The sequence below is a fragment of the Loa loa genome, assembly GCF_000183805.2.
Source record: "Loa loa unplaced genomic scaffold supercont3.2, whole genome shotgun sequence".
Taxonomy (NCBI): Eukaryota; Metazoa; Nematoda; class Chromadorea; order Rhabditida; family Onchocercidae; genus Loa; species Loa loa.
Genome location: NW_018108182.1, coordinates 958,507 through 968,079, shown reverse-complemented (window position 1 = coordinate 968,079; position 9,573 = coordinate 958,507). Strand labels below are relative to the sequence as shown.

At 32.9% G+C, this 9,573-nt stretch overlaps 3 protein-coding genes across 3 annotated transcripts; 1 reads left to right on the top strand and 2 right to left on the bottom strand.

Annotated features, from left to right (window-relative positions):
* Nucleotides 1-385: 385 nt before the first annotated feature.
* On the bottom strand, nucleotides 386-715 carry LOAG_09861 (hypothetical protein; the record flags this gene model as incomplete). The annotated part of the gene is made up of 2 exons (XM_003145388.1): nucleotides 386-459; nucleotides 565-715. The coding sequence occupies 2 exons, from the start codon at nucleotides 713-715 to the stop codon at nucleotides 386-388; spliced, it is 225 nt and encodes a 74-aa protein (XP_003145436.1).
* A 2,004-nt stretch (nucleotides 716-2,719) lies between these two features.
* Nucleotides 2,720-6,264, bottom strand: LOAG_09860 (STE/STE7/MEK7 protein kinase; the record flags this gene model as incomplete). The annotated part of the gene is made up of 9 exons (XM_020448033.1): nucleotides 2,720-2,955; nucleotides 3,324-3,581; nucleotides 3,793-3,936; nucleotides 4,365-4,508; nucleotides 4,806-4,925; nucleotides 5,116-5,289; nucleotides 5,534-5,616; nucleotides 6,061-6,155; nucleotides 6,209-6,264. The coding sequence occupies 9 exons, from the start codon at nucleotides 6,262-6,264 to the stop codon at nucleotides 2,872-2,874; spliced, it is 1,158 nt and encodes a 385-aa protein (XP_020301788.1). The 3' UTR covers nucleotides 2,720-2,871.
* A 402-nt stretch (nucleotides 6,265-6,666) lies between these two features.
* On the top strand, nucleotides 6,667-7,858 carry LOAG_09859 (hypothetical protein; the record flags this gene model as incomplete). The annotated part of the gene is made up of 3 exons (XM_003145386.1): nucleotides 6,667-6,712; nucleotides 7,008-7,201; nucleotides 7,724-7,858. 3 exons carry the CDS (start codon nucleotides 6,667-6,669, stop codon nucleotides 7,856-7,858), a joined length of 375 nt encoding a protein of 124 aa, XP_003145434.1.
* Nucleotides 7,859-9,573: the final 1,715 nt, after the last annotated feature.

Genomic DNA, 9,573 nt, shown 5'->3' with positions numbered 1-9,573 from the left:
GTGAATACTAAAGGACCAACTATACCCAATTAATGAACCTATACTGGTCTGAAAATAGCCTGTGATACTAAAGGCCAAACTATCCCAATTAATGACCTATACTGGTCTGAAAATAGCTTGTGATATTAAAGGCCAAACTATCCCAATTAATCCTTTAATCTAGAAATTTAAGTAGATATATGCAAGGTGATAGCTAAAATTTAAACTTCCCATCTAAGTTTTTGATAATTAATAACCTAAGCATCGAACCAAATGCAATAAATAGTTGATATGATCAAATTCATTTTGTGAAAGAAACTGTATTAATATATTGGACGATCTAAGCCTTTCATAATGCTCGAAATAACAATTTTAAATTTCAAAATAAACATGAACAAAGGAAAGATCACTTCCGTCCCATTGCCATCGAATGCTTCCCATTTGAACAACTTTCACTCATTGCTCCGTTTCGGATTGCTTCTGCAGAAGATGATGATGATGATGATGATTGATGATGATGATGATGATGATCATGATGATGATGCTATCGTAAATTGTTTTTTTGTATAGCTGTCAATCTGTAACCTCTAATTATGGATTGTTCCAGTGGTGAAGAACTTGATGTACTGGGTGTATCGTTTAACAAATCGAATGCCATTTCAGCCGTATCATTCACGTTTCCATTTGCTTCCCTTAGCAAAAGTCGAACTTGCTCGATTGTTAAGCATGGAAACATATCCTAAGAGTATTAATTGATGACCTCATTTACTTTATATTGTTACTACACTAAAATAATCATTCACTTAAACACTTATCCAGGTTTCTGAAAGATCAATAAAAAGGATTCCCTCTTGGATATTTAGGATTCAAACAGTTTCCCGATACGACATGTTCATTAATGAGATAAGATTCTGCAAGGTATAATGAAACAACTGATAACTTCTACAATTATATCAGGTCTAATAGCAATACTAACCTATTCTGTAACTGATCTCTAATCAAGTTAAATGATGAAATTCGATCAAATATCTTATCTAACAAACAATTACATTTGATAATATTAATAAATATGGCGTAATTAATCTTTAATTACAACATCAAAATGAAACGCTAAAACAATAATCACGTTTTATTAATATACAGTAAACGTGCCTTCATTGATTATCAATTGGAACTTACACGTATCTGAGAAATTTTCCACTCTATGGAAAACATTTCCGAGCTAATATCTGCAGTTTAACACCACAACAACCAATCCAAATGATCATAAATGACCCATTTCATTCGATGCAAACCTGAAATATGCTAATTCTTAAAAGTATCCATTCACTACAGATATTCAAATTTGATTGCCGAATACTGAAAATTGATTATTTCGATTAATAAAATTTGATTGTAAATTGCTGAAATTTGATGATCACTTCTATCCCATATCACTTAATGCACAATAAAGTTTGAAGTATTGTCCCATTCCTTAACGAAACAAGCTATCATATCATCTATAAACAATGATATGATAAGTTTGTAAGTGACCCCTTCTTAGTTTCTTCGTTCTTTGATTCTGTTGGAGAGAAACACAAAGTATTAATAATTAACTAATAGTATTTAATTACCCAAACAGCCCTGCTTTATGTACTGTTTTTTGAGGAATGGACAACAACGGTGAAAGACTGACTGAACCATCCCTGTATTCATAAAACGAGGAAAGCAACCCTGGCATAGGTTGAAACTTCTTCAGGAATTTCATCAGTTGAAAAATCCGACAGCAGTTTGTTTGATGATTCATGATATCTTCTTTATCCTTTCCCTTTTTAAACAGCAACAGTTACAGTGAAAAATTCCCCAAACAAATTCTTAATTTTAAGCTCAATCACCGGGATATAGAGAGAATCGAAACCTTAACTGAGCAGGGATACTCAAATGGTTAAATCCGAATTCTGAATTGAAACTGAGATCGATGACTAGGATGAAAAAAAATTATTCAAGCAATTTTAACAAGTAACCTTCTCCCTCATAAATTTGAATTTCAAAAATTAGAGGAATATAAAGCAAGAAGAAAGGATTTTTTCTGAACTCAAGCCAGATTTGTATTTTTGTGCTTTATATACAGAAATTCGAGTGTAAAAAACATACAATTTTTCAATGATAATTTTTTTTTGAAAAAAATGGCAGAAAAGAGATGAAGAGCAAATGAATAAAGGTCAATACAAGGCGTAAAAAATCATCTACACAGCAATGAACAACTATAACGAAAACTGAACAAGTATATTAAAATATACCAGTAATCCAGGTATTTTCCCCCCACCCCCCTCCAAAACAACTTTCAGGATTTTCAGCTATTAGGATAATTAAATCTACAAAACGATTGATGAATATAAGCATGCAATAATAATGTGATTTTTTTTTTAAAGCAAAGACAATTACAATGAATATAAACACCTGGGAAATTTTTAGAAGTTCTCAGAAGAGGCTATTTTTAGAAAACATACAATTGTTTTTTTTTTTTTTGACAGAACAATTTAAAAGAATAAAAGAACAAGTCAAGTGGGGAGTCTGTAAAGCATAATTTAAAACGGAAAATTATGTGGTGGCCCTATCATAATAAAATCTTATCGGACCAACTTCAAAGTAAGAAATATATTGAATAAAGTGCAGTTTGCTTAACAATTATGTACAATATTGATGTTTAAAGAAAAACTATTTGGATTTCGAAAAAATTCAAAACCAAATTAAAATTCCTGCAGTAATAAAATGGAGTTATGGTATTTTACATTTAACATTCTTGTCCAAAGGATGACTCTAAATCAACACTTTTAAAAATCGTCACAATGACTTCAAGCTTTCTGGAAGGATTTCCCTGGATTTTGATCTATGATAATGCACAACAGAAACTCATTGTCGACTCTGGACGATTCTTTGATACCAACCAGCAACATCCACCCTCGCAGTTTCATAAAGTACTACCCATTCATGCTGCTGCAACAAAACTCATAAAATTAGGAAGTGATTAAAAACTGCATTTTTTCCAATTTAAAAATTTGGTTTAGTGGAATGTAACAACTGACAAAATAAGTTAATAGCTGATATTCTCAAAAAGGTCAGATTTTAGTTTGAGTTTTTCAGTTTGAGCAATAATAATGCACTGTAATGGTATCTCATTGATGTCTTGAAAACATATAGTATACCGTCTGTCTCAACAAGTTTGCCTACACCGCATACTTACTTGAACCTAAATTACTCTAACAATTTCACCATTCTTAGAAATTAGAATTTAATGAAAACAGCATTCTCTTATTACTGCCATCTTGACTAGTTTGAGAAACATGGATTTTGAGGAAACATACCAAAAGCTCCTTATACTTTGGTCGAAAGTGATAATTCTTCGTAAGGCAGAGACGAAGAAAATCACAGAATAATGGAGAAAACCCTTCTTCGGGCTGCAGCACCGGTGCTGGATCAGAAACAATTCGTGAAAGTACTTCAAATTCACTATTACAACCATGATAGGGATATTCACCTTTGGCAAGTTCGACCAATGAAATTCCAATACTCCAAACATCAGCTCGAACATCATATTCGTCTTGTGCTTCGAGGCGTTCGGGCTATGATTAGAAAGAAATATAAGATTGTAAGAAAAAATTCACTACAGTAACTGTAACCGATGAACTAAAAGATGAGCGGTTTAATATCATACCCCTGGAATGCCTGGAATGCCACGAAAGGTAGAAATAAACCTTAGTCTAATCAAATTTGCCCACCACTTTACCACTACTCTGATAAGCTTTTGAGCATAGAAGTTTTCAATAACCTTACCGACATATAAGCAGAACAACCAGCGGTACGTGTTCGAGCCATTGAATCAACTAAACGTCCAGCAATTCCAAAATCACATAATTTAACTGTCCCATTCAAATCGAGCAAAATATTCGATGGTTTTACATCACGATGAATAATATTCTACAAGCAAATTTTAAAATTACAATAGCATTTCTTGAGAGAAAGTGAACGGTTTATTCGTTCGACAGTCACTCATTTTCATTTAGCTACGACTAGGGAACAACGTAAAGTACCAACCAAACAAAGAATAAAATGAAGCGATTTAATGAACAGCACTGTTTGCTTTATAAAAAAAGTTCACTGCATTTTGTACTGCACCATCAACAAAAGCATACATATCTCCCTCAAGAGATGTGTGTGCTAAAAATCACGAAACATCTTATTTCGACAGCATTAGACTACTTGACTTCATCTTATTCATTATGACAGGTCCTCAGAGAGCGGCTTATTTCATTACAACAATACGGGATTCCTATTCTGCACATCCTTTTTGAATTAACAGTATTCAGAAAAAAACGTATACAAAAATAATGCGTTATGATTATCACCTGAGTAACTTTTAAATAATCTAAAGCCTTTATGATTGAAACAGCCATTTTGCCAAGAATATCTTCCGGAAAACCACCCTGCACACGTTTGGAAAGTTTGTCCAGACATGTTGCCATTAATTCCATGCAAATAAGTACTTCAAACTGAAACACTCAAATTTCATATCCACAGATAGCTTTAAATAGATATCTTACTCTTTCACACATCAGAAACTTAAGACATTGAATTCTGAGAACAGTAACAAGATGTCCAGTTGAAGTGCTGTGAGATAACATCAAATGCGCAAACTACTACTATATTCAACGTACACGTCCAAGCTAACAGCTATTGTGATCTGACAAGAAAAAAAAAAACTTCTAAAAACTTCTAAGATGAAGTCTTAAAGGAAGATTTCTTTCAGCTAATAATTGTACAGGATATGAAAAAAAAATAAAACTCACGTCAGTAATAAAGCATCCATAACAACGTACAATATGCGGACAATCGTGTGAGCGAAGTACCACTTCTAGATCCATCAGGACACGTTTGTTCTCTTCCGCTACCGATGTCATGACCATTTGCTTAAGAGGTTAGAAAGTTAAGAACTTCAGATGTATAACGAGGTAAAGTTATATAAAGTGACAAATTAAGTAAAGTTTAAAATTGACAGTCTTTTTTTCCCGAGCCACTTAGAAGAAATGTTGTAACGATTTTTTAAAGAATTTTGTTGAGACATTTTTGCGAAACTAATGAAACCCGAATTAATACAACCTTAACGGCCATAATCGTTCCGGTTTGTTCGAATCGGGCTTTGTATACAACACCACAAGTACCGGAACCCAGCTCTCCTATTCTTTTCAAACTTTCCTTTGTTGTTTCATACACAGTTTTCATGATAGTGATTCGGCCCGACAACCTTTTGATTTCTGCTAAACGTTTAGTTAACTGAAAACACAAGGGAAATTAAAAAGACTATATGAAAGTGAAAGTGAATGTTAGGAACACTTAAAAAAAATGCTTATGCAATCTCATTCTATGCACAACTTTAATTTTTCAAAGTATCTCAATTTATTCCACCTATTCTGGTTTTGGTTTTAACTTTGCATCGGGTCGGTTTCTGGAATCAAAATCAAAAACAGTCCCCTGTTTTTTTCTTTTTTTTAAAGAAGTCGAGGATCAAACGACATACCGCATCATCAGCAGTACTGACGGGTGAAGACTGAGAAATTGTTGTTGGTAGCTCTGGAAGATTTCGACGAGGTGCTCCATCAGCTATAAGAAAATCAATTAAACATTTGAAATCTAGAATTCGTTTACATGGTTCGTAAACGAATTATTTTTATACAGCATATTCATTGCTAATTGCTGTATTACTTTGGATACAGAACAGTGATGACTGCTGAACTAAATTACTCTGTTATTTTTACACAATGTATACGGTTGAAGGATTATGATATTTACGATACGGCAACAAATAAATAATGGAACAACAACAATACTTAGTTCAAATCTTATATAACCTTACACTAATAGTTACCATCCACTTCAGTCACTTCTTTTTCCATTTGTTTTTCCTCTTTTAATATGAATATAAATTTAAAGCTATTATCTTTTGTTTGGACATAACAAAAAAGAATGATAATATTCCTCTTCCCATCTTCGTACATATTACAAATATTACGACTAAGTTTCTTTCATATTAAATAAAATTGTTACCCATAATTCGTCGTGGAAGTGGACTGGTTTGCGGTGGTGATGAATAGTTTGGATTCGGGAAAAGCCGTGAAACTTGTCCTACTTGTGGTTCAACGCTGGATGATCTACGCGAGGCAAAGACATGTCTCGTTAGAGGAGCAAATCTCACCTGTTTCCATCGCCGTATTCGGCATTCAAATTCTGCAAAATGATTAATATTACCATTATACTCAAGTATGACAGTAATTTTTGAGGGAGGAAGAGATTCCGTTGGGATGGTACACAGATGGTGTGACAATTTTATGTGATTACTTTGGTAGGTGATTTTAAAATAGGTCGAAAAGATGATAAATTTCAAGCAACAATAGTTGTGAGATGCTTGTATCAAAGATCAAAGGTTCTCGAAATATTCCAAAACATTTGAATCAGCAACTGAAAGCGAAAAAAGAAAGGATGAAAATGAAATCTCGGGAGAGATTGAAAAAATTCTCGAAACAGTATGTTTCGTCACGAGTAAAGAGAGAAGGAGAGAGAAAAACATAATGGAAGACAGAAGAGATGATAAGAATTTAGAAATAGCATCGTAATCCAGTGGGGTAGTTGATAAGAGAAAAAAGGAGTGAAACAATGGAAAAAGGTGAACTTAGCAACTTCTCCGAGTCAAAGGAGGGAGGTTGGTGCTCAAATTGCGAAGCAGAAGTGGGATCAGTTGTCAGGTGTATTACACCTGTTTACCGCGGGATGTAGAAGTAGTGTGTTGGTGGGGGAAGGAAGTACCGTATCCAGTCCAGTTTATTTAATGTGCAACCTTTGAGAGCATTGCTGTCGCAACAGGTGACGTGCTCTGTATCTCTTTGGGCGCTAAAATTTTCGATAATCAAGTTATGGCCTTGAAAGTCTACGGTATTTAGCTAAGTTTATTTAATGAGCATTCATACTTCTCAAGAAATACGAAGTTACTATTGCAGGTAACGATGGTAGAAACATTATACATATCGGAAAACTAAATTATAAAAAAGACTTCCCGGAAAGTGCAGCTGTAACCGAGATATCCTGGAGTCGCGAAAGAAAACTAACAAATTCCGTTAAGTTCATAATGCTGCAAATTGTGGACGTCTATTACCTCCTCATTTTACTAAATCGTTTGCGACATTTACAACTTGTCTGTTTATTTTCTTGTCAACCAAGTAAAGAAGTTTAGAGAGAAGGAATTTTTACCCGTAATATTAGAAGAAAATATTTCCCACTAGGTTGATCGGTTTTTCGGAATCATACATTTAAAATGATTAATCTATCCGTTGATGAAAAGTTAACCTCGTATCCGTTGATGTAGCGACATTGTTGGCTCCATGGAAGGCAAGAATCAGATGAATGATGATGAAGCTTTTCGATAGCTTCCTTTACTTCTTCGTTTCCTTTCGGATAATTTGATGACAAAAATTTGGGGAACCGAATTGTTTTAGGTTTACACTTCGTAAATAATAGTAATATGTCGCTATTTCTTCTTCCGTTTCTGCGTTTGTTTATTTTCGCCATTTATCGAAAAAAAAAAAAAAAAATGGATGAGGTTGAAATTGTGCGCCTTTTTCTCCAATTTGGTCGTATTTTTCCTTGTCTTTTTTATCTTTTCATTTGATGGTAGGAAAAAAAAAAGAATGATTTTAAATGAGCAAACAATTGGTAGAATAGTTCAATTGATGAGTATGAAGAGGAAAATGAGTCGGAGGAATTGGATGAGGATGGAATACGATGCGAAGAGTATTATCGTCGTAGTCGTCATCGCTTTTCGGTCCACCTCGTGCCATCCGTTTCGGGATAGTAAATCAGCAATTGGACATGGATCTTGAACTACTACTGCTTGGCTGCTGCTATTGGAATTGTTGGAAGGGTTGCTTAATCGCTTATCAAATCTATGACAGCTATGGAAATACGGCTAATAGACCGCGATGGATGAAAAGAGAAGGAAAAACATTTTTCTCCCAATACCAGCTAATGCTTTAGCTGCGCTCATCACTATCGACCCATACATGGCCTTTGCCTATGCATACACACATATACACATACACATACACACATTCATTTTACTTTGGCCATAGACAGATAGAAAGGGTAATAATAGTAAGTAGTATAACTTTTATTGATGGTCCACTATTCTATGGTCATCTTATTTATTATCGTCATTTACTAAGACGTAATAAGACATGAAAAGAAAAAAAGTGGACTTTAGTTAAAGGATGTATAAACATTTTAATAATTAAAAGTTCATAAACTAACCGGTTAATTGGCATTTTGTAAATGGATATTTTCCGGATTTTGAAGTACAATAATTAATTTTTCGTCTATTTTAAAACATAAAAATTATTTTGAAAATATGAAAAAGGATATATTTTGGTTTGTTAATAATGCATGCAGTATTATTGTTGAGAGATTGTCTTGTGAAATATAATTGAAATTGAAAGGATTTACGTCATCGATCGGTACATAAATTTGGTTTATACAAGCGCTTCTCATTCAGTTTCTTATTGGCAAAATAATTGTGAGAAGGATAAAATTTATTTATTTCAAATAATTTCCTCCCATTTTTTTTTTCCTTCTCCGATTGAGCTGCACACCTGAAAGACAAACTACGGTCTAATTCAAATGCGTTGTCTTTTTCTTCATCAACTTTAATGAATATAAAAGGGTAATTGAAGATTAGTTGTGATATCTAACGAATCATTGATATAACTTTATTGTAAATAAACCGGAAAAGTATTTTTGCATGTTCAGAAATGAATTTCACTGACTGAAGATTATCATTACTTAATTATCATTAGTACTGTCAGGTTAATTGTGATATTATTAGCAATGATGCTGGTGTTTAATTCATTAGAAAAAAATTAATGACAATAAAACTGTTAATGCTATAATGAACCATATATGTTTTTCCGTTATCCAGTTATCACGAATTTGGAATGATATTATGTATGGTGAAGAAATTAAACAATTGCAATACTGTTATCAACTCAATCCGATTTATGCCGGAATCTATGTATATGAAAATGAATAACTTCTCTTTTGCTAATCTTAACTTCACTTCATTCTTTACTTTCTTATCAATTATCACTTTTTGAAGTAGCATCAATATCAAAAATACAATTCTACTTCAATGAAGATGCATAGGAATCGAAAAGTATTCCTATCATGCATCATTATTTCTCGCACTACTCTGTTTGAATTAGTTTAAATTTTTGAAACTTTTATTTGACCTGAAATAGTTAAACTTAGCTCCATTGTTACATTTTCATATGTTAAAGGATATATTTAGATTTCCGATAAATTGTTCGCTTCTGTGTAAATTGAATGTAAAAGCAGTTTGTACATTTTATTATAATTTATAATAGTGAAAGTGGAGATTTAGTATTCCATAATATTGCATAGTTACAGTTTAACATGAAATTCTCTAAAATGAATTTTACGAGTTGAAATTTACTAATATTATCCAATGCAAATGGATCATTAAAATTCTGACATTTCATATGCAAATTATCTATA